Here is a 27641-nt window from a genome sequence, read left to right on the forward strand (position 1 = left end):
CATTTCTGAAATTGAGTTGCATCTTGGCAGTCATTACCAATGCAAACTTGGCACCAGGAAAGGTGATACGGGGATGTCCACATGCCGCCTGGAGGAGACAGTGTCTGCACTTCTGTAACCTCTGGTGGATTGGTTGCACTGGGAGCGCTATGCCTGGTTGAATTTCAATTAAAATCTAGAAACATATCTGTCACCTAAAATGTCATTAGAAAAATGGAACTCTGATGTAGTAGCAAAATTTATCTTGTGTACAGAAGATTTCTGCAGAAAAGGCTATTGAAATTGCCAAGACTCCTCTAGATCTGTATCAGGAAACCCTCAGCCTCAAGGAACAGAAACCACAACTTGAAGTGGCTTGAACAATAAGGTCATCTGTTATGTCAGAAAACAGAGAGATCAGAGGAAGGAGTGCTTCAGGGCAGGTTGAGTCAGTGGCAATGTGACAAAGGACCAGGCTTTTCCAGTTCTCTCTGCTATCACCTTCAGAGAGAAAACACCCAGAGACGGAAGAGCGCATTTAATTATCTATGTAGCTGCAGATGAAAATGATAAGAAAAACAGAGTTTGGTTTTGGAGCGCACTTGGCATTATCTAACAATATTTGCAACATAGATACCCTTTCGCCCATCAGGTCACGGTTCCAAGTGATAATTTTGTCCTATAGATATATACACACGTACACAAGACACTCTGTATAAGGACATTTATTGCAGTACTGTTTGCAGTAGCAAAAAAAAAAAAAAAAAAGAGAGAGAGAGAGAGAAAGAAAGGGAAACAACCTAACAGTCCTCCACCAGGGAACTAGTTAAATCAATTATAGAATCTACACTATGAGGCACCTACTATGTGGCCATTAAAAAGTGCAAGGAGGATTTATGAGAGTGATACAAAAAGATCTCTAAGATATATTGTTAAGTGGACAGAGCAGGTGAGTGTAACATCCCAGAGGTGTGCAAACAAAATGGGGAGTACATACACACACGTGCTAGCACGTGCACAGCCTGGAACTAGGACGATATACAGGCGACTGGCACCCTGGTTGTTTTTGTGAAGGGGAACCAGGACCTCAGGGCTCCAAACCTTTTGCAGTGTTTCAATTTTAAATTGCATGTATTCATTCCTTAGATTTACCGAAGATTAACATTTTCAAAAACAGGGCTTGAATGGTCTATACAGTGTAGACTTTATAAGGGGAAGGGTCACCTGTCGTCCAGCCGCCACACTGGGAGCGCCAGCATTCAAAACGGGAAATGCGCAGGTGGAAGTCAGGATGCAAATGGGAATGACTATGAGCCAGAAGGTGGCGCTACAGAGCACACAGGTCGGGACCCAGCCTGGGACAACGTCAGGCACCGGGTACACAAAGTGACGCTGAGATTTTATATAAATACACGAGAGCTTTTACACCCGATTGTTGTTCCTTCAAAGTAGCCTACTGAGAGGCAGGATGCTCAGAAATCTGAGCTCAGGGCTTAAAAATGTGCCCAGAGCTCCTGCTTGGCCCTTCAGGGTAGTGACACATCATTCATTGGTGGCAAATATTTGTCCTCCGTAGATGGGTCAAAATCTTGGAAACAGTCAAATGTCATTTCGCCACAAGTTTGGTTAAAGAAGAGATCAAATTAGGCAATTAATCTTTTAGTAGAAAACAAGACATACAATCAAAGAAGGCTGCTGCTCTGAAGCTTCTTAAAAATTGGCTCTGAGGGCTCAGCTCCAAAAGGATGCTCAAAAGCTGACGTGTGGCTGGGCAGCCTGATCGGAACGAGCCTCGGGCTGCCCAGCGGACTACTTTGAAGAAGTCAACGCTCTCTTGGAAGTGTAGGTTTGCTTACTTGCTGGCCACACGGCCCGGGCTCCCTGGGTGCGCGCTCAGCTCTTCTTGCGCAGCTGGTTGTACTGCGCGCGGCCCAGGATGGGCTCCATGACGCTGGGCCGGAAGAAGCTGTCGCTGACCCTGCGCGCCGGCTTCTCGCGGGGCGCGGCCGGGAAAGCCGGGCGCGACGAGGCAGGCGGGTCCCCCCTGTCCTCCAGGCCGGGGCCCCGTGCACTGCGTAGGCTGCCTCGGGGCTGAGCCGGGCGCAGTGTGGAATCGGGGCCAGCGGGTGGGACCCCAGACGCCCGGCGCTCGGTCTCAGGCGGCGGGTTGTCGATGTCCCGGAACTCGCTCTCGGGCTCCATCAGTGACAGCCTGGGGAGCTGAGGACCCCGCAGCCTCATCAGGGCCCGGTTTGGCCTTCGCCTTGCGACTGCCACCCCCCACCCCTAACCCCCCCTTTTCCCCGCCCCCCACCGCTTCCCCACCCCACCCCCGGCCCGCTCCCAGGAGCGGCCATCAGGAGGCCACAGGCTGGCTGGTGGAACAAGGGCCTCGCGCCGTGGGATGGGGTTTGGGGGTAGATTGCTGAGGTCCTGCCTGCTCTGACGATCTCCACCGTCTACACACCCAAGGCAAGGCAGACCCCCACCAAAGTTTCTGAACCCCTTGTGCCTCCCTCAGAAGTCCCTCAGTGGGAGGTCAGTGGCTTTCCTGACCTTTCTGGGGCCTGAGTTGTGAGCTAAGCACAACCCACACATTGCCCCAGTTAGGGAGCCCCCACCTGGGCCTGTTTCGGGGCCCAAGGTAGGCAGGCTGGCGGCCAACACCCCTGGCACACCTCTCGGTGGGAGTGACTGAATGCCCCCCCCCCACTGCTCTAAGGGAGGCCCCTGCCCTGACCAGCCCTCCCAGGGCCTGTAACTTGCTCCAGGAAGGGGCCCAAGGACTCCCAAAAGGCTGGTACTGGTGTCCCTTGGGTTTTTCCTGTTGGCGATAGCTGACAGAATTGAGATGGGGGCAGCTGCTGTCCCTGGAACATAGCCCACCCCCAAGGACCTCAGGCAGCCTCCCTCCAGCCCCTGCCCAGGGAGAGGCCTGCAAACCTCCCAGGTCCTGCAGGTGGGAGCCGAGGGGTGAGGGCTGGGCCACTGGGGACCCCCAGACTGACGGGGAGGAGGGATGTGGGAGAGGAACCAGGCCAGGGCAACAGGCGTCTGCATTCCTGGGGCTGGGAAGGGCCCCAGTCAAGGCCCCAGTGTGTGGAAATGTTTTCGGGACACTGAGGGTCAGAGAAGGATCACCAAGGAGATGGAAGGAGGCCGAGGGACGGGGCGGGTCAGCGTGGTGGCGGGACTCACCGGCACATACTGCACGACGGTGTCCACCACGTTGTCCGTCACGCCCTTCAGGGCGTCTGACAGGGACATGGCCCTCCCTTTGGTGGAGGAGACTGGTCTGGCTGGGGTGAGGCCCAGCATCCTCCCTGCCGTGCCCAGCACAGCTGCAGGTGCCCACGTCACAGCCGAGATGGTGCCCTGGACGGCCTTCTGCAGGGTGTGGGCCACACTGCCCAGGAGGCCCCGAGGGCTGGGCTGGGTTGCTACCTGGGGACCAGGGCAAGGTCAGCGCCTCCTGTAGCGCCTCCCCTGGCCCTTCCCCTCACCACCATCCCCAGAGCTAGAGAAAGAACCTGGCTCGGCCCCTAGCTGTGTGGTCTTAGGCAGGTCACTTTCCCTCTCTGAGCCTGTTGCTTCATCTGCGAAATGGGGACAACAGGTTCGACCCTGCCTATCTCATGGGTTGTTGGGAGGGTCAGCTGAGAGAAGGGCATGCAAGCACTTTGTTGGCGGGGCATCTGGGGTGAGGTGACGAGTGCCGCCCCCAGGTGCCACGTCCCTGGGCCCTTGTATCACCCTGTGCCTCGCTTCTCACCCCTCTGTGGGCTGTGGGACCTCCAGGCTGCCGCACCCCCACTCAGCTCCGGCTCTCACCTCACTGAGCAGCTTCTCCTCCATCTCTGACTCCTCCTCCTCCTCAGTCTCCTCTCCCTCTGTGTCTGTCTGCTCGTTGTGGTCCTCCTCCTGGGAGGTGGCCAGGTTGTGCAACCAGGGGACCCGCACCTCGCTCTGCCTCCGGGACACCACTTGCATGGCCGCTGAGGCGCCCCACTGGGCCAGGCTGCTCTGAGGGAGTGAAGGCAGAGGCCCCCGTCTTCACAGCCCTTGCAGCCAGAGCCCCTCGCCCCCGGCGTCAGGTGGGGGACATGAGCAAGGCCTAGCTCCAGCAGACCATTCTGAAAACTTTTTTGAGTGGTAACAGACATACAGTGCACACATCTTCAGTGTACAGCTCTGTGAACTGTTACAAGCACACAGATCAAGACAGAGACCATTTTCAACCCCCCAGGAGACGCCCTGTGCCCCCACCCAGTCAGCAGCCCCCAAGGGTGACCACATTCTCACCTCTATCACTACGCACTGGCTTCCCCTATCTGTGAACTGCGCATAAATGGACTCAGACACTGAGTGTCTTCTTTCGTGAATACCGTTTTGTTCAGCATGATGCTGTGAGACGCCCCCGTGTTAGTGCGTGTTGAAGCAGCCCCTTCTTTTCCCTTTCCGTGCAACCGGCCAGTGTAGGAAGAGACCCACCACATGTCCCCATTCTACTACCGATGGACATTTGAGTTGTTCTCAGTTCCCGGCCGAGGATAAAGCCAAGAACATTTTTGACCTGTCGTGTGGGGCATATAAGCTCTCATTTCTGTCGGGTGGAGTTGCTGGGTCACAGGACATGTGTAAGTAGTCCTTGTAGATCTTTAGAGTGAAAAAAATCAAGTGGGCCAGTGTGTCCCATGGAAGGAAACCAGCAGGACCCTCAGGGAAATGCCCCCCCCCCACTGCAGGGGACAGAGAAGAACTGCTGTGACAGAACCTAGCGCACAGTAGGCTCTCAGCAAACATTTGCTTGAATGAATGAGCCAGGCCTGGTGATGCTTTTAAAATTATCACCCCAATGAGGGCTGAAAAGTGGTTGTCGTGGTTGCTGACCTTTAGGCTTTAATGTTTTTATTTCCTTTTTGGCCTTAGCTTATGAAAAAAATCCAGCTTATCTCTGCTAAAAATACACAGAGAAAGATGTGTGTGTGTGTGTGTGTGTGTGTGTGTGTGTGTGTGTGTGTGTGTAGGGTGGGGGTGGGGGGAGACAGCCCTCCCTGGGCCTAGAAAAGGCAGTTTTACCTTGGGTGCACTGGGATGCAAATCAGAAGCCTCCAGAAGGAAAATCAGCAACCGGGGGTCATCAGGGACAAGGCCCAGCTGGGGCTCTCTCCCCAACAGAACGGGTCTGTGTGTGGCTCATTTACAGGTGACACTCCCTATGCCTGGACAGCAGATGGGGGTCTCTGCTCCCTCACAGTTGGGAGGGTCCGCCTGGGGGAATGAAGGGGGGTGGGACCCCGTAGGAGAATGGGAGGGACAGAAATGGGTGGTGGGGAAGGATCACCCCGGAAAGGCTGACCTGCCTTCAGCTCGCGTTGTCCTTTTCCTCCCCTTGCAGCCTAGAGGACTAGCCCTCCGTCCCCCACTTCAGGCCTCCTGTCTTTAGCCCTAAAGTCGCAGCCCAGCCTGGAAGAGGGGATGTTCCCAGGACATGTGGCAGAGTCAGGTGGGGGGGACCTGGGAGGGACCGGGTGGACACTCACCAGAGGAGCCACACCTGGGATCCACATGGCCAGTGCGTGGCCCTGCTTCAGCACCCGGGCTGTGGTCTGGAAGGTGTGTTGGGAGAGGGTGTTGGCCAGAGCCCCAACCCTGCCCACGAGGCTCGGCTTGGCCTTGGGAGGCTTCTGGGCTCCCTGGCATCCTGGAGCAGGGCCTGGGTAGGAGTTTGGGGGGAGAGAAGGGATTAGAAATGAGAGGGGCAGGGGAAAGCTGGTCTGGGTCTAGGCTTTGTCCTAGCTCCACCACGATCTCGGTGTGATTTGGGCAACTCACTTTCCCCACTTACAAATGGGGCGAAGTGAGGATGGGTCCATCTGGAAATCCCGCTGGGCCTGCCCTGCTCGAGAGCAGTGGCTGGATGAGCCCTTGCCAGTTTTGCTCATTCCCAGGCAGCTTGGGGGCCCACTCACTCCCCGGGTGGGTCCGCCAGCCCCTAACAGCAGATACCTGACTCTTTCTTGGCTGGAGGGAGGAGGAGCTCGACCACCTTCTCCACACCGCCCAGGGCCAGGTCGGCCCCTCCAGAGGCCAGCCGGCCGGCGCGCGTGCTGGCAGCGTACTCGGCAGTGTCTTTGGCCACGCCCCACGCCAGCTCACAGCTGGCCAGGGCGGCCCCCACCACCTTGTCGGAAGTGCTGGCAATGGGCACGCTGATGCTGTTCCTGGCGCTGCGGAGGCGCGTGGAGATGGTGTCCTTCAGCTCGGAGGCGATCTGGGGGAAGCGCAGGAGGGCGGGCACGTTAAAGGCTCAGGGCACTGGCACCAGTATGTGGGCACCTGGAGTAAGCTGGGCTTGAAAGGGAAAGGGCCCAGCTGTCCCCGTGCCAACCATCCGGGTCAGCTGGCTTCTGTACCGTTTCTGCCTGTCGAGGTACTGACCATCCTGGAGGTCCCCCGGGGCCCCCTCCTTGATGACACCTGTCCTGATCCCCTCATGCACACAAGGCCTCTCCTCTCCCAAATTCCTCCCCTGGCTCCTCTGTCCTGCCCTCAGAACACTGCTCCCGGGCCCATCTGCATAGACCGTGGTTGTTCTTCCTACAAGTTCTGCATTGAAGGGATTCATCTCTCTCTCCTAGTAGTAACCTGGGACCTCCCATAACAAACACATTGTCCTTCATTTGGAGACAAAGGGGAGTGAAGAGCACAGGCCTGGGAGCCCAACAGACCCACTGTGGCCTCCATGTAAGGCTGTGGCCGGTGGGAAGTCACTATTTTGTCATCTGTAAGATGGGGACAACCACCACATCCCTGAGGAGGGTTGACAATTACATGAGAAGGCTCTAGAAGTCACGCCTTATGGCCCCTGGCGTAAGGGAGGGCTCAGTAAATGTCTGTGGGACAGATGAGATCAGAGACTGAAGTTTATTCCCCAAAAGCACCTGACATGGCCCCGACCACAGCAAATACCCAATGACTATGTCTCCAGGTGAAGTGCCTTTTCAGTCTCTTGGCCCATTAAGGGTTGGATCTTGAGGATATGGGACTGCAATCCTAGGATCTGATGACGTGACCCACACACTTAGGGGGACCTCGTCCCCACGTGGTCCAATGCATGCCCCTGGGGTGGGAAATCAGGATCAGTGGGACCCACTCCAAGCTCCTCTCTGGGTTTGCCGCGGGCCTTGGGCCTGCTGGTCCCTGCCCTCATTTGGCTCCACAGAAGCACGTGTGGCCTTAGGGACAGGCAGCCGCCACCAGGAGGGCACTTGCCATAGAAATGAAAGACGCGTGGTCATGACATCATCCGCTCATGCCCTCTCCTCCCGAGGGGCAGTGACAACAGAGTGTGGGGCACATCAGAGAAGAGGAAAAGGCTCACCTTTTCAGGAGGGTACTGGAGGGCCGGGATCTTTTCCTCCAGGTGGTCCAGGCCTCGGCAGGCCAGCTCGTTGGCAGCTATGACTGGAAGCAAAGGGCCATGGTGGGGTGAGCCCTGCCCCCAGTGAAGACGCAGTAGGGACCTCTGTGCCAAGGCAGGCGCCTGGGAGCCCTCACACCCCCCAGCCCCGCTGTCTGCAGGGCATCTCGGAACCTGGGGCCCTCTGCCCCCTTCCGCCCCCATCTGCTGTGACTCCTTGAGACCACGCCGGTTTCTGCCGTCTGTGTGGGGACACCTACACTCAGCCCACTGCAAGTCACAGCCTGCCTCAACCTCACTTCCTCCTTGCAGATGTGGGTTAATGGTGCCTGCGTGCAGGGTTGCTGTGAGGAGAAAGTGGTGGAAACTACGTGCATCAGCAACGAATACTGGACTGTCCCTCCTTCCCTCCCTCCCGTCTCGGGGTGAGCACGAGGTGACCAACTCCCAGCCACAGCCCAGCCTGGCCCCTGACTGTCCGTGGCCCTTCCTTTTAACCTCTAGGAGTGAGATGGTCACCAGTGGGAAAGAGGTTCACAGGGAAGAGGAGCTGCCCCCAGGGAGCGGGGCGGGTGCCACAGGAAGCTTCCAGGAGATACAGCCCCGGGGCTGCCAAGGGCTAAGCTCCGCCATTACAGTCGTGGAGGTCAGTTTTAAAGGACACTTATATATACTCTTTCATATGTTCTTTCTCCAGGTATCTTAGTTTTCTTCACAGAAATTCTTTAGTAGCGAGCCAGGATTACTTAGCCACCTTCTGCCTGGGCAAAAGGAGACCCGGGGACGTGACCTGTGGCGCCTGCAGGCAGGGCGGCTGGCCCAGGGCCTGGGTCTTCCTTACGACTGTCCTCCCCTGTTTGCTGTGTGGAACCCTCAGACACCGTAATTCTCTCATCAGGATGGTGGAAGGTCCTATACTCTTTGGTGCTGCTGGAATTTCCCTGTCAAGAGCTGTGCCTTGGAGACCATGTTTTCAAACGGGGACAGGTCTGGTAAGGCTGCAAGGACAGCTGTCCTCCACCTCCAGGACCCGGGCTGGTGGCTCTCTGCTGCTCCCACCTGGCATGAGCTGGTACTAACAGCTGCTGGGCCCAGAGGGCTTCCCCTGGCCTTCCCCTCTCCCAAGCCCTGCCAGGCCAGCCCTCGTGCCCACTGCCCCTGCTAAGACACTGCTAGCTCCTACAGCTGCTACTGCCGCTGGACTCAGAGCTAAAGTGGGTGCCGGGTCCGCCCTGGGCCCCACTCCCACCACTGCCCACACAGCTCTGCCCATCCCTCCCCCCTGCCCATTCTTTGGCCCATCACTGTTACCCTAGAGCAGGGGTGTCCAAACTTTTTTCAACGTTTTTCACCCAGGGCCATATGTGGTAAAATACACAAACAGCCGGGCCACTCACTTGAGGTGAAGTACGTATTGCCTCACCTGGCTTATTTAAGGAAACTAAATATATTTTTGGAATTTGCCACGGGCCAATTAACAATGGATCACGGGCCGCAGTTTGAACACCTCTGCCCTAGAAAACCACCAGTTGAGCACCTATGGATAAGAAGACGGGTGTCTAATCTATCCATATCTATATATGTATCTGTATCATCTACATCTACAGCTGAGAAGACTCTGCAATGAGTCCGACAGACAAAAAGGTGGACAGACATCTAAGCAGACAGACACGCAAGCTATGAGCGGATCAGACAGACCGACAGGCGGACACACAGACTGGCAGGCGGGCTGGGAGCAGCACTGGACAGGCAGGCAGCCTCCAAGTGCCATGTGGACTCACACTGCGTGGACAGCCTGCGGACCACCGGCTCCATGCTCCAGGCTGCCAGGCTGCTGGCGCCCTGCACGCCCTTCTCGTAGGCATTGCACACAGACGCCACCAGTGGGTGGGCTTCCTTGGTGCTGCTGTAGGTCTTCTGGACGCACTCGCAGGTGCCACTCACCACCGGCAGCTGCAGGACTCGCTGCAGCACGTTCTCCTGCTCCTGGCAGGGAGGGAAGGAAGGAAGGAAGGTATTCAAGTCATCCCACCCCGTCCTGGGGGCACCGCCGGGGCAGGCAGCCCCAGGGCCACGGAGCCCATGGGTGAGGCCCGCGGGGCTTCAAGTGGCCCAGGAGGAACCCAGGCCAGAGAGTTCTCTGGACGCCCCACAGGAAAAACAAGGCGGCCTGCCCGGCGATCTGGTCCCAGGCCAGGGCCTGGAGTGCGACGGGGGCAGTCGCCCTCCTCCAGGGCCCTCCAGCCGCCCCTCTCCACCTACTGTACAGAGCGATGTGCCAGCACACCCGCCCGGAGTCCTTATTCATCGTGGTCTGGGGGGCTTCTCTAAACATGTCTCTGGTCTTTCTGGGACAGTGCCCCCTGCCTGTGCACGCGTGTCCCATGCTTGGAATAGAACGCTCCCCTTTCCTCCTATACCCCTCCTGTCTGGAGAAATGCCACCTCCTCAAGACACAGCTGGGGAATCCCTTCTTCTGGGAAGCTTCCTGACTCTCCTCCCTCACCTCAGAAGCCACCGCTTCTGTCCCCAGGCTGTCTCCACATTGGTCGCGTGATGCTGTGATCATGTGTGTACCTGTCTCTCTCCCAGTAGACTGTCATCTCTGTGTCCCCGCTACCTTCCTAAAGTGGGCACAGTAAGTTGAATAAGTGAACCATGGTCGGGCTGCACCTACGTAGCAGATGTAAGTTTAGATCTGCGCACAGAACCACGGCTTCTCAGACCTCCCCCTTAGGGACCTCTGCAGCAAAACTGCTTCCCACCGTCTCTCTGGGAGGCTTGTGTCTGGATGTCTCCTCGGACAGAGCGCGTCCGTCCTCACGTGGCCTATGCCCCTTGTTGGACAGCGCTGAGGAGCTGAAATCCGCCTCCACCCTCTGCCCTCTGGCAACACTGAGCAAGTCAGTTTCATCATTCATGGGCTGGCCTTTTCCACACTGGAAGGCAGATATGTCTCCCTTCGGGGGTCCCTCCTCCATGCCAAATAGCTCCAGTTCCTAACAGGCTCACCCTGCCCTGGTGGTCTCCTCTGGACACGCTACAGTTTGGCGTCGCCTTTCTCACAAACACAGCACTCAAACGTGAAGACAGCGTTCCGGGGGTGGTCTGAGTATGTGGGGCACCAGCGAAACCGGCACTTCTCATTATTGGGGTGCTGTGCTCTTACCAACTTTGGCAGCAGTCACATAAGCAAACTTTAGGTCACCTACGAATCTTAGTGAAAAGACACTGGTCTTTGAGTAAAAGAATGTGGGTTCTAGTCACACAGAGGGAAACACTGATTCAATGCCACTCTGCTCCGAGCACCAACTGGCTGCTTGGGTGACCTGACCTCACTTACGCCTAACAGAGACCCTCTGAGGTCAGCATTATCACCATCGCTTTGCCGATGAGAAGAGAAAGACTCAGTGATGGGAAGTGACTTATCCAAGATCACACAGCCAGTAAGTGGCAGAACCGGGATTCTAATTCAGGCCTCACACGGCACATCTGGGATTTGTTTAAAATAACACAAGGTGGGGAATAGATGAAGGCGAGGATGAGGCAGGACTGGCCATGGATTAAGGGTTGTTGGGGCGAGTGAAGGGTATTATATTCAGCCTGCTCTCAGGAATGCTAACAATTCTCCACATAAATGGTAAAAAGAGGACAGTCCCCAAGTCTGACTCAGACGCTCGAGCTCGCTACAGCTTTGAATTTGCACAGTTCTGCTCAGGAGGCGAGGACCTAGCCTCTTCTGCAGGCAGGAGCCGGGGGACCCCCAGGGAGATGTGCACCGGGCCACGGGCTACAATATTGGAGCTTTTTGTCTTGCAGGTGAGTTTGAGATATGACCCAGCAAAAGACTACGGCCATAAACAGAAAACATTTTCTTTTATGTTTTGGAGTCTTCTGGGGTTGTTTTAGGCAAAGGGGGACAGAGATCCTGGCAAGGGAATAAAGCACCACCTGTTAGGAGGGCTTACCTGTGCCCTCGGCCATTTAGGCCTCTCCGTGTTCTACGAGTCGACACAAAACTGAACACAGTAATGCACGGAGCAAAGGGCAGCTGAAGCCTAACCCGGGACAGCATGGGTATTGCGTGGGTTCACAGGGTTTTAGTTTCACTAACAAGCTGAACCGTGCCGACATCAGAGGCCTTGCCGGGAGGCAGCAGGACACCTAAACGTGTCAGCATTCCACGGCACAGGGAAAAGCAGGCGAGATGCACAACCCTGGACGCCCTGCCCCTTGATCCGCTTCCCACACACGGCAGCCCGGGCTGTGCACCCTGGGCCTCCACGAGGTGCCATTTACATAGACCCCAACGTGAAGGACGCCCTGGAGGTACAGAACGCAAAGGCTCACTACTGGATGGGGGGCTCTGCGTCAGGGCTCAGCACAGTTCCCTCCTCCTTTCCCGCCCAGCCATTTTTCTGTCCTTCTTCTCCAAGGTGCGTAGCTTTTAATAGGCCCCTGCGCTCCCCAAGCCCAGATCCTCTACCGGCCCCTGCAAAAAGCAGTGAGGGCAGGAACAACGATGCTGTAGCGGGCAATGAACTTGAGTGTCATCCAGACGCATCTTGCTCTCCATCCCCGAGCCTCCCTCCCTACTCCGCCCTCCCCCAGCCGTTGCCCAGCCCCATCTCACAGAGCCCAAGTTACTTACGGGGAGGTCTCCGTCCGGCAAGGTCAGGCCCTTGTTGACAGCCATCGGAGCGCTTCAGGCTGCAAAGCAGAGGGCCCCAGGTCTATCAGAAAGCCCTCGGCCGGAGACCCACAGTCCCCTACCTCTCAGGGCCACCGATGGGACCCAGGCTGCCTGGGAGGTCAAGTTCCCTGAGAGAAGGCATGAGGTTGGAGGGGGAATGTCACAGATCTGCAGCCACTTCCTGGAGTCCCACAGGGAGAGGCCCTACAGCTGCCTGTCAAGCCCGATGTCTCTGAGAAGGAGGGTTCAGGGTAAAGAGCGAATAATGAAGACAGTGTTAGAAGAGGTTTTAGAAGGTTAGGGTCTCTTAGACGAGGGGCCAAAAGAGACTTAAAAAAATAGGTTTCGTGTTTAGTCATCTTTTTTTTTTTTTTTAATGAAGAAATTTTGCCTTAATTCCCCTCTTTTTAAGCAAGCCTATCTGCCAGTCCTTCCCTCTACGCTCTACCAGGTGAGAACGTAGTCACTCTTAAAACGCGCTATTTTGTTGGCTGCATTCTGGAAAAGCCAGTGGCTCCAGACTGTCTACACTCTTGGTCATTCACCTTGCAGGCCTCTTCATCCTCAGTAACATTCCCAGGACACCCTGACCCAGCTTCTTTAACTCTCAGAAACCCACCGGCTAAGGCAGATGGCCCACGACCCAACACTCACTCCGGCTAATGCCGCCTCAGTCCCAGAGCCCAGGCTGCAGTGTCTCCTCCGGCAGAATTCCAGTTGCTCTGAGGCGTCTCGGCAATGCCACTAACACCTCCCTGCTAGGGGAGGGCAGAGGAAAAGAAAGCCGGGTCAATCGGTTGTCATGGTTATTTGAGCCAGGGTCCCCGGGGCATATCCCAACTCTGTAAGATTGAGCCAAGTGGGAGGTAGATCACGGAGCTGGACATCCAGGCTCAGAGGAGTTACTATTCCAGAGCCTGGAAATATCAGTTCTGTAACATGTTTCTGGCCCCCCGTTCTCAAAAAGCTGTTTTCCACAAAGGTTGGGCTATGTCATTAATCTCGTAAGCTCTGAAGTTCCGTATCTTGGGCTCTTTTTCCACAGAGGGTCCTGTGGAGCTGTTTTAAACCCATTCCATCCTTTAGAACTTACCAACCAGGGGTGGATTTTGACAGTAAGATTAAAACCCACACGGAACACAGTTCACCTGAATGTACCACTCTTTGATTATGAAAAGAAATTGTTCTCAGTGAAGAAGAGAAGCCGGGTTGGGGTTGAGTCCTTAACAGTCCAGCCTTTCAGGGAACAATTTCAGCTTCTGGAAATTCCTAGATTTCAAGGAAGTTTATTGAACTCTACCTGGTCTAAGATGCCAGCAGAGGCAGCGGGAGAGCCAACTGGATTTTGTCAAGTCTGGAAAAGTGACCGTGTTGACCGAGATCCTATTAGTGACCTACAGCCCGAGACCTACCTCCTCACTCGCACCTGTTCCTGAGCCCGAGTTCTAGTTCCTGGCTCCAAATGACGGAGGACGATGGCGTAAGCCATAGTTTTCAGACTGCCTCAGAAGGGCCTTTTAATTAAAATGGACAGCAGGACGAGACTTATTTCCCTTGTTGGTAGAGTTGTACCTACTGTCCTAAGTGGTGTGCTATGGGCAGTGGGAGAAAGAGGCAGAGGGTAGGGAAGAACGGAGCTTTACAACAGGTCCCTGGTAATCGATTCTGTACCTGATACAATAAAGCAGGAAAGGGAGACAGGGTCCAGCAGGGAGCCCCCAAAAGAAGTAATACTTGGTACATTTAACACTTACGGGTCCAACCAGGACTTTTAAAACATGCGACAGTGATGGAGAGAAGGGACGTGTGTAGAGAAGTGGCCCATGGCCTCTCTCCAAGGTTCAGGACAAATTCCCCACGAGGCTGCATCTGGAGAGCAACCTGGGCCAAAGGGCGGCTTGAGCCTTTGGACAAAGGGCTGTGGGCCAGAGGGCTCTGTGCCTGGAAGCTCTGCTGACAAAGCTGATCCTCTGTCCTCGCAGCTGGGAGTCCAGAATGTGGGTGAGAAGTGAACGCGGTGAAAGGGCTGAGGACAGTCCCTCGGGGAGAGCCCACTTTCCAGCAGCCACCTGCAGGACACCGTTCCCTTCTTCCCTTCCCCACCCCCCCGACATGTGCACAGTGGGCCCCACAACGAGGCAAGGCACTTAGACATTCAGTGTTGAATAGCAAGTTCTCGGGCAACAAGGTTCAGGTGCGAGTGTGCTGGCCTGTGCGCCTATTAGGAGCAGCTTTGATTTTTAGACTCCCTCACGAATGTGGAGGCTCGGAGGTGGGAAGGGCTAGTTAAAAAAGAGCAAGATACATGGCGGGGGGGGGGGGGGGGGAGCACCGGGGGCCACCAGGAAGGTTTTCCCAAAGTCGAGAAGAGGTGACATTCCCCAAAATCCCCACCGCCCAACCTAACTTACAGAGGACAAAAGTACCAGGACGGAGCCTGCCGTCACCTGGGGCCGCAGATTCAAGGCTGACTTCTCCAGGCGGAAGCCAAAACACACTGATGGGGCTGAAACAGAGGACCTGGGTAGCAGCCTGGGCGAGACCACCTTAGGGGTCTCCTCTTTCAACTCAGGCGTTCTACGTCTACATCCTCCTCCTCCTCAGCTTGGATCCTCCAGGCGAGAGCTCATTTTACCAGCTCACTCTACCAGCTGTGTAGACTCTGAGTAAGACTGCCTCTAGGCCGCCTTCCTTTGGACGCTTCTCCGTTCCCAGAACACATTCACAGATACATGAGGCAACTTGGTTTAGAAATTTAATTAGACATGATCTATTACAGTAGAGAATCTGAAGAAAGTAAAAATAGTTCAAGTTTTTATTTGCCCTGATCTAGCAGATTTCATTTCTCCTAAAATTCCAAAAATGTTCTTTTTCAGATCCTGTATCTTGATTGACCATTTTAAAAGCAGAGAGCCAAAGACCTGAGTCTACTGTTTAAGAAACTCAATCGCATTTATGGGAAATTTATTTGGTGTACGTCTCTTTTTTTTTCATTTCCACTCAGATAAACGAGATGGCTTTACTGGTAGGGCGGCCATCAGCCTCCTATTTCTCTACCTCACATCGTCAAATTAAAGATCTGTAATCCCAAATAAGAACCCAACACTCAAGACAGGAAGAAGGAATGAGTAAATGGCCTTGACTCCATATTCAAATGTCCTCTTCACTAGCCCCTAGTGTTCTTTCCACTTCTCCAACTGCCCCACACATATGAAGTCTGACTTATCACAGAAAATGGCAAACCTTCTATAAGCAGAGTATTTGTGAAATTTAATTGCATAAATTTTGATGAAAATTAATTTAGAAGGGTCCACACTGTCACATGGCTTTAAAGAAAACAATCTAGTTAAATCTAAACATAGTTTTAATTTATGTAGAATAAATTATAAAACCACTGACCAACAGATGTTCTCACAGAGGTTTTTCGTACAGAACTCTGGAGAGTCTCACCTTTCCGCTCTGTCCAGAAGGCAGTGAAATATCATGGAAAAGATGCTGGATTGAGAATCAGAGGAGTGAGGTTCTGGTCTGCTTTTTTAAACCTCAGTGTCCTCATCTGTCACAGGTACCCGTTGTGACGGCCACATTATTATTTTCACCTCAAGTTCTTTCTATCTGCTTCCGATTTTTGCTTACTCGCTGTACTACCTAAAGACACAGTTTATACCATGTAGGTGCCTGATGTGTTTCTGATTCCACTTCTGGACAAGGACCGGAGCGCAGTGATGTAAACATGAGCAATCTCCGAGGCTATAAGCTCAGCTCCCCTCCATCCTGGCGCTGGCATCTATGGAAGAAGGGGGCGGGTAACTGCTCAGAGGAAGAAGGGGCCTCTACTAGATCTGGGAGAGGGCTGTGCCTCAGACCCACTGTGGTCTGCAAAAGCAGCGAGGCACACAGCCCAAAGGTTACTGTACAGTAGTGTTAGTTTGGGCCTTTTTCAATGGTTTTCTTTCCATTTTTATTCATTCAGCAAACGCTAAGCTCCTACTATGCACGTAAGAGATGCTCAGTAAATGTTAGATGAAGGGAAAATACTCAGGAATTTAGAAGTCACTTCAGCACTCTAAAAAACATCTATACATCTTCATGCGCTCCCCTTCCCCATTCTTGGACCGACTTCTGCTCACGTCACAGGCCACTAAATGCTGTCGTGAACAAGTCTTTAAACCCGTTGTGACATGGTCTGTACCCAATGCAAATGTCCGTTCCACTAAGAGGTACAAGTCTTTGGCCTGAAACTGCCTCAGTGGGTCTTCAGCTTCATGTGAGGGTATGCCACAGTGATAATGCCTGCGATAGAGGACAAAAGACCTCCAAGTCCAATGACACCAGGATTGGACTTATAGATCCCCAACTGGTGCAAAGGGTTCAGGATGTCACACAAGTTCTTCACCGTGTCCAGGAACAAGGGAGGATGCCTCCTCAGAGATCGGAATAAGAGGAGGAGAAAGGACTGGAGCCATTCTGTTTCCTCATCGGCCACGCTGCACCCCGGGTCCTGGGAGGGTAACTTCTCCCGCTTTGCTCTATCATGTGCAACCTGCTCCATCTGCAGGAAGATTTCATACAGATCCCTGACCAGGCTCAGCAGGAGAGAATAGTAGTAGTGGCGTGCGGCCCACATCCGCCATTTCTCTTTGTTAATGCTGGAGGTGAGCCCTACGCTCCTCACCCACAGGATGGTGTCACAGATGAAATATAGCACACGGTTCAGGTTGGCGAGTGTCAGGCACAAGCGGGGCACCGGGTCCGTGGCGTACATGCTTTGCTCAGTGGCCTGCACAGCGTGGACCACGTTGCCTAGTCTGAACCCTGTAAGGAGAAGCCACAACAGTTAATGGTTATTTAACAAACGTGCAACAGGAAGGCAGGGTCTCTGCGTCAGGGTGAGAGGCCAGCACTTGTTTTTTTAACAACGGATGGTAATCTGAGACTCAGTCTTGGCTCAGGAAAGGAGAAGGGCTGTACATTATGTTAAGGACACCAAAAATGATCCTGGAAGGCAGGAAAGACAGTGGTCCTTTAAATGGATCACCTCCATTCCAGTGAGTACTTCACACTGCCTTACAACATACTTCAGGGAAGGTCAATCATGAGTGTGGACTGTCACATTCGACTATCACCAGCTACGCTTCTTTAGGGGGACGGTACTCTGATAACATGAACCCCAGATGCAACATTCTTCTGGGGAGCCTGATGCCCTATATTTTATTTACTTCCCAGACAAAAGTCTGCTTTGTAGAAAACGCCATTATCAATTTGCCATTTTCTCTGGTCCAAACCCGTTTTGCCTCCCTACTGTCAAGAAGACAAAGTAAAGATGGTAGAATTTGGTGGCTAGGACAACTAATAATGTTGTCGTATGTGACTCCTAGCTGCATTAAATCAACCGTTGCAAGGCGTGTCCTTATCTGAGCATGTAATTCAATTAATTGGGTATGTATCAATGAAATATTTATTGAGCAGCTACTCGGAATGAGTTATATAGTCCTAAACATTACGGAGGATACGAAAGAAGCACTTTCCTTAAAGGATTATATCTTAGACTCAGCCAAAGCTCAGAAGTAGCTACCCTCAGGACACTTATAATCTCAGAAGAATGTTTGCTATTCTTTTATCAAAAATAACACAAAACAGAGTATGTAATGAATACTCCTGGGTTCCAGTTCTGGCTCTTGCACTAACTGACTGAGTGACCTTGGGTAAGTCCTTTCTGAACTTCAAAGACTAGTGACCTCTAAAGGGCCTTTGAGCTCCAACATTCTAAAGAATCTGAGAACTTCTCATCTTGGCCTTCAAAGCCATCCAGAAAAGCTCACCTTAGTTTTCCCGTCTTGTTTGACAACTCAGTCTTCTGTCAAACTAGGTTTCTCAATCCTCCAATACAATGGTTTGCTCGTAACAGTTCTGAGCCTTCACTAGAGGAAAACCATCCTTCAAGAACACGCTCCTTCCATCTCGCACGAGGCATACCTCAAGTTCCACCTCCTCCCAAACACCTTTCTTTTCCGCTACCACGTATTGGGCACCAAACCTTGTGTCACTATTTACACCACGTGACCTGAGTTCTCCCATAACGCTCAGAACTCTGCCTCTGTGAAGTACGTTCTGATTTCTACATTCCAACGCCTCTGCTCACCTACTCTAGCAACATCCGGCTCTCCTCAAACAACGAGGAGGCAGGCGCACAATGGTTATTAGAAGGACGGGCTTCCCCAGTATGATTTAGTGTTCAAGTGAATCAAAAGGCGTATAAAACAGTGGCTTCATTTTTTGCCATTAACATGAAACCGCGGCACAAATGGTCTAAGAAAGTGTATCCATTCGTTTCTTCTAGCAATCCCCCAAAAGAAGAAACGGAAAGGGCAGGGGGTCCAGGATACAGCTATTCTGTTCTTCTAGAGAATACAAAGGGCTCCCAGCAGCCAGGAACTCAGGTCAAGGACAGCCGAAACCTTTTGTGATTCTAAGAACTAAAGGTGAGCTAACACAAGGTCCGTCCCACAGGTTACGATTAAACAGAAAGATGGTGTAGCGCCAACTGTGGACACAGGAGGGTGAGTGGTCGGCAGCCAAACAGGCAATGTTTTGGCCTGTCGTTCCGTGAGGGCACACTTCCCGGTCGACTGCCTCCACAAACTCGACTGCCTGCAAAGGATTTTGTGAATGACTGAGCCTGAGGATCTAAAGCAGGAGCCACGTCCCTCAGGAGCTGGGCTACTTACATTTACGGCCTGTGCTCACACTGGACTCCAGTTTCTTGAGCTTCATTACCACCTTCTCTTTGCCAGCTTGAGGCTCTAACAAATAGCTAAGCAACATGCATGTGTACTGAGTGGCTCTGAAATGGAAAAGAAAATGAGAATAATTTACAAACCAAATGAAACTTGATTCGTGAAGTACGGGAAGGAGAAACATGCCTTGGTAAAGGCAAGGTTTCCAAGACCACGTCTCATGTAAGCTGTTCTTACTAGAGCAAAATTCTGCAACAGTCACCCTACAGGGCCAAAGGGGAGAGCACACGATGGAAATGCAACACAAAGGTAATGGCAGAGAACTTGGCGGTAATCCAGAGCCCTCGGAAGGCCTTCTGCTGGCACAGAGAAGCGGGTACTGCCAAAGTGGTAAACTGCACAAAAACTTCCCTCATGCTAAGTCTGCCAAGATCCATAGTCTTTATTTTCTCCAGTGCACAATGATTTCTCAGATTTCTAAAATGCATGTTTTTACCATATACCCTGTTTCCCCAAAAATTAGACCGAGGGGGACAATCAGCTCTAATGTGTCTTTTGGAGCAAAAATTAATATATAATATTAATATAATAAAAAATTAATATAATATAATTTATATAGTAAAATAAGACTGGGTCTTATATAATATAATGTAATAATATAACACCGGGTCTGATGTGATGTGATACAATATAATAAATATAATATAATATAATATAATATAATATAATATAATACAATACCGGGTCTTATATTAATTTTTGCTCCAAAAGACCCATTAGAGCTGATTGTCCAGCTAGGTCTTATTTTCGGGGAAACAGGGTATGAACCCTCCGCTTCAGTTTGTCCAACTGTGACATGGGGATGATTTATCCTCATAGGAGTGTGATGAGGGCTAAATGAGTTAAGAGGTGTGACCCACTGAGATCAGTATCTGGCCTACAGTCTGCTTCCCAAAGTCTTATTACTGGGGCTATTCTCACCAGTCTGTTGTATTAGCACTTGTACACCCAGAAGAGGAGGAAAAGCTGTTCAATAAAACTGCGACTGTAACTCATCTTTTTTATTATTGATCAAGAATCAACCAAATTTCTTTTTAAAAAAGCATCACCAACGATTTAGCATTAAATCCACAATTTCTTTAATATTTTTGATACCAAAGCGTGTACCTCGAGCTGTTAGTTCTGCTTGCATTTTGTTTTCCAGTTCACAAAACTCATTCTACGGTATCTCATTGAGGGAGACAGAACAATAAAGGAAAATAAAGAAGATAACTACAATTCCTGTTTCTCCATAAGCACATCGTGGGATATTTGAAGCCACAACCAAGGGGTTGGTTCCCTAGCCACAAATGCCAACCCAAACTGTCTTTTCAAAATAAATTCCTCGGAAGCACCCTGAGCGGAGAACCCAGCCTTCCCCAGGTTAGGAGACCTCGTTACCCAGACGCGGCCTCTCCGCCCAGCAGGGTGAGGGGAGCTCGAGTGAAACCCCCTCCGGGAGCCGGGGGACTGCTCCCTGCTTCCGTCCACTGGGCTGCTCCCTCCTCCTCGGGGTGGGGAGACCCAGGACCCAAGCGCGGTCGGGGGAAGGGGGAGGGGTGGAGGCCGCTGGCACCGAGTCACCTGAAGAGCCGGTCACGGCCCTGGGTCTGGTTGAGGAAACGGGTGAAGGCGTCCATGGCGTCCGGCCCAAGACCAAGTGTCGCACCGGCCTGGGACGGGAGCCCTCAGGGGCACCGTCGGGTCCCCGCAGGAGGCTCGGCCACCCGCAGCGCCCCGGAGTCTCTCCGCCCCCTGGGGCCGGGGCACCTTGGGAAGAGCTACTTGGAGACTTCCGGCGAGGGCCGGAAGTTGTGGTTACTAGGGCGACACCAAGCCGCTGGCCCAGGTGAGTGAAACCTCTGCTTCCGCTCTGTGGTGCTTCGGCTCCCCACTTGCCCAGGGACTCCCCTCTACATCCAGGGTCTCTCAGAGGGGGCTGTGAGGGTGCCCGTCTCCCCAGCCGCAGGCGCTCCGGGGACGCCCCGCGCCACCCCGCAGCCCCCGGCTCCCCAGGTGGAATCCCGAAGGCAGCTTCCCCTGAGATTTTGCTGGGGGACTGCGGGGCCTCATCATTTCCCAGGTCTGTGCCTCTGTCCCTCCAGCAACACCAGACCCAAGTCCGGGGAAGGACATGGTCAGAGCAGAGAGAAGCAAATTCGTGGAGTGTCCTTCTAGCATGAGAGCCAGGAACAGGGAGGGCATTTTCTATTAGGATTATTGAACACCGAACGAACATCGCTACTTAAGGAATCCTAAAGGGGCAACGTGAACAAAGTGAGGGCAAAAACTGATTACAATAAAATTGCACCACTGAACCTTCCTTCTGTGGGGCTTGAAGACATGGAACCCTACCCATTCCCTAGCAGTGATTTTATAAAATGCATCCCCTGTAATTATAAAACAAGGTCACCTATTTTTGTAATCTCTATTCCCCTGTTCCGGCCTGCCCTTGAGATTTGCTGGCACTGGAGTAGGAGTACAACATGGAAACCCAAATACCACATGTTTAAATATTTAAAAGTTTTAAGTCAAAGTGACAAATTGTTAAATACGTTCTGTTCTCCTACCTTGACAAATATACTTGCATAACGATCTAGAAGTCCAGTCTCACATTCAGGATTCTTGGGCTCTTTGGAATAGCTGGAAACACATCTGGAATATGGGACTGTGGGGAGAGCTGGCCTCCAGTCCTTTCCTACCCGCCTTCTCTTCCTATTTCGGGCTCCCATCCACATCACTGAGAGGGGTCTTGCACATGGTGTGTGGATACTCCAAGCCACATCCAAGTTCTCCCGCAAACAGCTAGGCCTTGGCCACCTTTCAGGTCTAAGGCTACACATTAGCAGCTGGGTCTGCCCTCAGGAGAAAGCTGGGAAAGAGGCTCGGCAGGCCCTGACATCATTTGGGCGGGAAATTTCAGGGGTATATAGGTACCCTGAACATGGTCTAGACTCCAGAAGGGGGCATCTAGACTTTGGGTGGTATATCCTCTTGGCCCTGAAATTATTCATCCTTTGCAGAGGGAAGTGCCTGGAAGGGAGCCAGAAGGATTCTTTAAGTTCATGGCCCAGGACAGGGCCATACTGTTAAGAAAATAAGAATTTGTTGAATGCTGGCTACGTACCCACCACTTTGCGAAGCTCTGGGCCTCAGGTCATAGGTTAATGAGGGACACAAGTAGAGAAGGACAACACAGTCATGTGTTAGATGACAGAGATGAGCGCGGGGTGCATCTAAACACAGCTTTATACCGTTTTCTGTACTGATAATTCTGCCTTTTTCACAGTGCCATATAAATTATATCATAAAGTATGTAGCTTTTTCTGTCTGCTTTCACTTAGCTCAATGTATTTGAGTTTCATCCGTGTTGTACATATCAGGAGCTTGTCATTTTTTATCGCTGACTAGTATCCCACTATATGGATGGACCATAGTTCATGTACCCACTGAAGTATATTCGTTTTGTTTCCAGTCTGAGGCGATTATAAATAAATCTGCCAGACATAGTTAAATACAGATTTTCTTATGAAACATGTTATTATTTTTCTTGTGTAAATATGTAGGAGTGGGATTGTTGAATCACATGTTCAACTTTCGGAGAAACTGCCAAACCTTTTTGCAAAGTGGCTGTGGTATCTGTATTCCCAGTGAATACGGGCTATGAGCGGCTGGGAGTTTTCAGTCTCACTTATATCAGGTCACCTCAACTTATCCCACATCTCAGTCTCTTCATTTTCCCCCCAAGTTATTTCTCTCTTTGTTCCATGTTGTTTCTATTGCTATGTCTTCAAAATCACTAATCTCTTCTTCTGCCCATCTAATTTGTTTTGCTCTGAAATCTTGTTGTGAGTCTAATCCAGTGTATTTTTCATCTCAGACTTATAGTTTTCATCATTAAAAGTTCAGTTTGAGTTTTTAAAAATATCTTCTGCATCTCTACTTAACCCATTCAGCATTTATTCTGGGTTTTTGAACATTCGGAATATACTTTCTGCTAATATCTGTTTGATTATGAGTCAGTTTTAATGGACTGATTTTTCTGTGTATAATGGCTTGTATTTCCTTGCCACTCTGCATGCCGGGTAATTTTTTTGATTAGGTCCCAGACACTGTGAATTTTACTTCACTGAATGCTGGATATGTTTGAATTCCTGTAAATATTCTTGAGCTTTGTTCTGGCATGCAGTTAAGTTACTTAGTTTGGTCATCTAACTTCTGAGATTTGATGGGTGATACCAGAGCAGCGTGTATTTTAGGGCTCATTTTCCCCACTACTTGGCAAAACTCTTCCGGGTACTGTCCAGTGTTTGTGAATTATGAGGTTTTCCATTTTGGCTGGTGAAAACAGGCATGATTCCTGGCCCTATGTGAGCTCAGTTCCTGTTCCCACTATTGCAGGTGGTTCTTTCCGCTGAGATTATGACTGAGACTCAGTTTCCTCTCACTAATGCACTGGAAACGTCACAAACGTACTCTAGTGGGTGAGAAAAAGTGATGGCGGGAGGGCGTTTATAAGACTTCCATGGCTTCCAGACGCTCTGATAGTGCAAGGCTCTGCTCTACTACATATGAAGCACCTTAAAATGTGCTCTATACAGATGCACCCATGTTCACTGCAGCATTATTTACAATGGCCAAGACAGGGAGGCAACCTGGGTCCATTGATAGATGATTAGATAAAGAAGACGTGCTGCATAGGTACAGTGGGATATTACTCAACCATAAAAAATGAAATCTTGCCATTTGCAACAAACTGGATGGACCTAGAGGGTATTACGCTAAGTGAGATAAGTCGGATAAAGACAAATACCATATGATTTCATTTATATATGTGGAATTTATAAAACAAAATAAATGAACAAACAAACAGAAACAAACTCATAGATACATAGAAGAAACTATGGTTGCCAGATGGGAGGGAGGTTGGGGGAATGGGTGGGAAAGGGGGAGGGATTAACAAATTGCCACTTTTAAAAACAGTCACAGGGATGTGAAGGACAGCATAGGGAATATAGTCAATATTACTGTAATAATTATGTTTGGTGTCAGATGAGTACTAGATTTATTGGGGTGATCACTTCATATGTTATATAAATGTCTAGTCACCATGTTATACACCTGAATCTAATATTGCATGTCAACTGTAATGGAAATTAAAAAAAAAAATTTAAATGTACCCGATGTTCCACATTAAATACTTTTAAAACTGTAATTTTTGAACGCCTTTTTAAAATTTGTAAGTTTGAGTTTCATAAAGTACAGATTATTTTTCTTTAAGACTCAAACTATGCACACACACAGTGAGGCTGATAAGTTGTAACGATTTTTGTAAATATTTCATTATTTTGATTTTGTGGGGGTTTTTTCTTGTAGTCAATTTTTTTTCAAGTCACAAACATTTCTGTAGGTCCCTGAAAAATCTCCTAGGTTCTGTGCACTGTGCCTGCAGGACTCCCGGACGGCATCAGTGGGAACAGAGAGACCGGAATAAATTAGGCCGCAATTATTGGGAGTGGTTGAACTGCCTGTGATTGGAGGTGAGGGAAAGGAAAGGCAGGAGTCATGAGCACAGCCATTTACAGAGACGGAAGAACCAGGGGAAGACGCAGTTGAAGGAGAATGGGTGAATTCTATTTGGGACATAGCGCACGCCATCGTGGGCTGGCCTGGACCATGTGCATAGTCAATCCCTGTCTGCTGATGTCCTTACTCAAGTGAAGAGCAATGTGGTGACAATCCTGTAAGAAATGAGAGTGCCAGGCTCTAGGATAAATAGTCCCCATAGGCTGTTGTGCTAGAGAAGATGATACACTGTGTTCTAGTAACTTCCCCAAAGCAGCGTTGCTTACTTCTTTTGTCAGCTCTTCGGCGTTTCACAGATGTTCCCAGCGCTGCCCTCTGTGCTGTCGTCCCCTGTTGGAAGTCGCGCCCAGAAGATGCGGCTGCCCATGTTTACACAAAAGGGGCTCCTGGAGGTGCCGTCCCCGACAGAGAAGGACTGGTCTCAGGATGACGACGAGGATTATGTCTTCAGGGATCCCGATCGGGAGCGGGACTCCCTGCCTCAGCCTTATCGGATGATCAACAAGCTGGTGACCCTTCTGTTTGACAGGGCGTGGGAAGTCATTGAGGAGAGGGACACGCTGAGGCAAGTGGAGCTCAGCCGGACCCAGCCCACCACCTACCCTCCGGTTATGGAAAGCAAGGTAGGGGGCAGCTGCCCAGGACTCCCCGCTCCTCAGTGGGGGTTAAGAAGTGAAAGCCCCTAAGCCAGGGAAGGGCTTCCCACCAGGGAGCGTCACTCAGTAAGACAGCTGCATTTTTGGAAGATTATTAGCAGGTTGATGTAGATTAAAATGGATCTAGTCATTGCCTGGGGAAGCGGGTGTTCTGGTTAATTAAAGATTTTATAGTCAGCAGTTATTTAAAAAACCTTTCTGAATGTAGTAATCACACTCATGCTCGATGGCTGAGAATCTACCAGTGCCTCAGCTAGAGCTCTTCCCACGGTGTTCTAGACGCATCAAGTACAGGGGAAGGGACCACTTGCCCACTCATCACAAGCCCCATGGTCACGCTTAGTGTGGGGAATTTCCACTTATTCTCCACCTCTTTGTTTTCTCTGGCCCCTTTCCCGAGTGGAATGCTGTGACTTTCTTGATACTTTCTTGATTGTTGCAAATGGCAAGATATTTAGGTGGGCCCTGTGTTTGGGGATATTTTCTCTAAGAAGGGCACACATCCCTCTTTGAAACATTATATTATGTGCAGACGGTAACAGCTGAAAATCATTTCTTTTTTGTTTTTTTTTTACAGCTCAACCAAATGCCAAACTGTATGGCTATTTGCCAAGACTATGTGTTTATTGGAGGAGCCAAAGGATTCTTCATCTATAATCTGTACAATGCCAAACGGATATACGTTTGGGACAAACTTAAGGTTGATGTCACTTCCATCTGGGCCACAGATCTGGGGAGTGAAATACTTGTTGTTCCTGTGGATGAGATGGGTACTTGTTCTTCATCTTCCGTTTAGCCTAGTTTACATACCTGTACACTGCTGTTCAATCTCAGCTCCCTCCCAGGTGTGGGCGGGGCCAGACATGGGGAGTCTCCCTGTAGTAACTAACCAGGCACCATTCCAACAGTTCACAGATTTGGCCTATTTAACCCTCCCAACAGCCGTGGGAGGTAAGTATGAGTTATTATTCCTGTTTTCCACAGGAGGCAACTTGAGGTAACGTGGAAAGTAAGTGGCATAGACAGGATTCGAACCAGGTGGTGTGGCCCCACAGTGCACACCCTGCAGTCCTGCCGTGCACATAAAGCAGCGCTTGCTTTTTTCCCTCGGCCTGAGGACAAACCAGGCCCTCCTGGGGACTATAGAACAGAGAATTACAGACCGTGTCCTGGAGGACACTGTGTCTGCGGCCGAGTGACAGCACCTGACTGGCATTTTAGGAGGGGCACACTGGTATGAGTTTGGAAAAGTCAAAACGAGAGGCAGAGAGACCAGGAAGAACTACTGCATTAGTTGAGGACAGAAATTATGAAGGTCTGAACCCAGGCAGGGGCTGTTCAAATGGAAAGAGAAAGCGTGTTATGGTTACGTAAGATGGTAACATTAGCGGAAGTGAGGTGAGGGATAGAAGGGAATTCTTTGTACCAGTTTTGCAAGTTTTCTATAAGTCTAAAATTAGTTCAAAATAAAAATCTTTAGAAATGAAAGGGAAATGTAATAGAAAAGCTTGGTGAGTTGTGGAATATGTGTATGGGGTGGGGAAGTCAGTGACGGGGAAGTAAAGAAGTAACGGGGTCGCTGATGAGCCACACTCCTTGGGAGCCATTTGAGGAGACTGAGGCTTCAGGCGTCTGTGAGCGGAAGAATTCCATCTGAGCGCGCATAGCTGTGAGGCACCAGGAGTGGGAACGTTGCTACTCGGGAAGAGGTGGGTCTGAAGGCAGGATGGCACTGCATTCTAGCTGGTTGGTTTCAGGTCTGAGTGACACTCAGTGGGATAATTGGAGGGCAGAGGCTGCCTTGGTTGTCCCCAGCACATTCATGGTCGTGGAGCAGATATGCCATGAAGTTTTATTGGGTTGAGTTAGATTCTCATCCACAGTGGGCAGGATGCCTTTGCAAGGTCTGTATTATGGGTGGACGGGCGAATTCTGAGTGTCTGGGAGGCGCCTAAAGAACAGTAAGAAGTCACAGTGGATGGTGACCCTCTCCTGGAGCCCTCAGATTACAGGGGAATTAGAATGACAGAACGACTTATTAAATCAACATTAACTGTATGAGGAGCCTGTCGGGTTGAGAGATGAGGCACATAGAAGGGTGAGAGCTGAGCCTTTCCCTCACAGAATCTATGAACTCACCAGAAGAATAGAACAGGAAACAGACGGATAACAATGCGAGGTGGCATGAAGTAGACCGAAGTCAAGGAGAAGAGGGTAGGGCCAGGGCAGGGCCAGGGTAGGCAGAGAGGACCCAGGAGGGAGAACAACCTGAACATTTCAAGTGCAGGGTGGAGGAAGGCCGGGAGACCGGTCATCACGGCAGGGGAGGGGCCAGGGAGGAGGCCTAAGAATGCAGGAGCTCATGATGGTAACTTCAGAGAGTCCAATAGAAAATTCGTTCTCCTTTGGCTCACTTGTCTATCTTACAGTCTTACTTATTTGTCTGTTTCAGGTATCGTCAGACTGTTGTATTTTTATAAGGGTGGTCTTTTCCTCATCAAAGTCATCAACGAAGTGGTAAGTTCCCA

General features: G+C 51.1%; 3 protein-coding genes across 12 annotated transcripts in view; 1 reads left to right on the forward strand and 2 right to left on the reverse strand.

Annotated features, from left to right (window-relative positions):
* Nucleotides 1-688: 688 nt before the first annotated feature.
* On the reverse strand, nucleotides 689-15680 carry PLIN1 (perilipin 1). Of its 4 annotated transcripts, XM_019719885.3 has the most exons (11): nucleotides 15546-15674; nucleotides 14507-14601; nucleotides 12750-12853; nucleotides 12054-12112; nucleotides 9184-9388; nucleotides 7364-7446; nucleotides 5989-6253; nucleotides 5523-5695; nucleotides 3811-4002; nucleotides 3178-3423; nucleotides 689-2199 (listed from the first exon to the last, which is right to left on the reverse strand). In XM_019719885.3, exons 4-11 carry the CDS (start codon nucleotides 12096-12098, stop codon nucleotides 1873-1875), a joined length of 1536 nt encoding a protein of 511 aa, XP_019575444.3. In that variant the 5' UTR covers nucleotides 12099-12112; nucleotides 12750-12853; nucleotides 14507-14601; nucleotides 15546-15674; the 3' UTR covers nucleotides 689-1872. The 4 variants fall into 4 exon arrangements, with proteins under 4 accessions (XP_019575444.3, XP_074173928.2, XP_074173927.2 ...); XM_074317827.2 differs by lacking the exon at nucleotides 14507-14601 and having other exon boundaries at nucleotides 12750-12850; nucleotides 15546-15680; XM_074317826.2 differs by lacking the exon at nucleotides 14507-14601 and having other exon boundaries at nucleotides 15546-15679.
* Nucleotides 14838-27641, reverse strand: part of PEX11A (peroxisomal biogenesis factor 11 alpha) — a 45205-nt gene continuing 32401 nt past the window's right edge. The window contains exons 1-3 of one of the 2 annotated variants that reach the window (XM_019719890.3): nucleotides 20456-20597; nucleotides 18824-18939; nucleotides 14838-16910 (exon numbers count right to left, since the gene is read on the reverse strand). In XM_019719890.3, the coding sequence (XP_019575449.2) occupies nucleotides 16342-16910; nucleotides 18824-18939; nucleotides 20456-20511 (741 nt within the window). In that variant the 5' untranslated portion in view covers nucleotides 20512-20597 and the 3' untranslated portion in view covers nucleotides 14838-16341. Of the gene's footprint in view, nucleotides 16911-18823; nucleotides 18940-20455; nucleotides 20598-27641 lie in introns of those variants that run through there. The other variant, XM_088789358.1, reaches the window with a different exon arrangement.
* Nucleotides 20609-27641, forward strand: part of WDR93 (WD repeat domain 93) — a 35688-nt gene continuing 28655 nt past the window's right edge. For all 6 annotated transcript variants that reach the window (XR_012491334.2, XR_012491336.2, XM_074317823.2 and 3 more), the window contains exons 1-4: nucleotides 20609-20720; nucleotides 24736-25080; nucleotides 25691-25883; nucleotides 27566-27630. Coding sequence is in view for 4 of the 6 variants with exons in the window: in XM_074317823.2 (XP_074173924.2) it covers nucleotides 24754-25080; nucleotides 25691-25883; nucleotides 27566-27630 (585 nt within the window). In the remaining 2 variants the exon portion in view is untranslated. The remainder of the gene's footprint in view (nucleotides 20721-24735; nucleotides 25081-25690; nucleotides 25884-27565; nucleotides 27631-27641) is intronic.

This window comes from Rhinolophus sinicus, chromosome 13 (genome assembly GCF_057876585.1).
Source record: "Rhinolophus sinicus isolate RSI-liver-muscle chromosome 13, RSI-T2T, whole genome shotgun sequence".
Classification (NCBI taxonomy): Eukaryota; Metazoa; Chordata; class Mammalia; order Chiroptera; family Rhinolophidae; genus Rhinolophus; species Rhinolophus sinicus.

Coding starts and splice junctions, on each gene's coding strand:
- PLIN1 (XM_088789350.1), bottom strand. CDS start 10,383: ATGGAGGAGGGACCCCCGAAGGGAGACATATCTGCCTTCCAGTGTGGA. Junction 4,003..5,522: donor TCCCAGGTGTGGCTCCTCTG/GTGAGTGTCCAC, acceptor TCACTCCCTCAG/AGCAGCCTGGCCCAGTGGGG. Junction 2,200..3,177: donor CCGTCGTGCAGTATGTGCCG/GTGAGTCCCGCC, acceptor CGGGGTCCTCAG/CTCCCCAGGCTGTCACTGAT.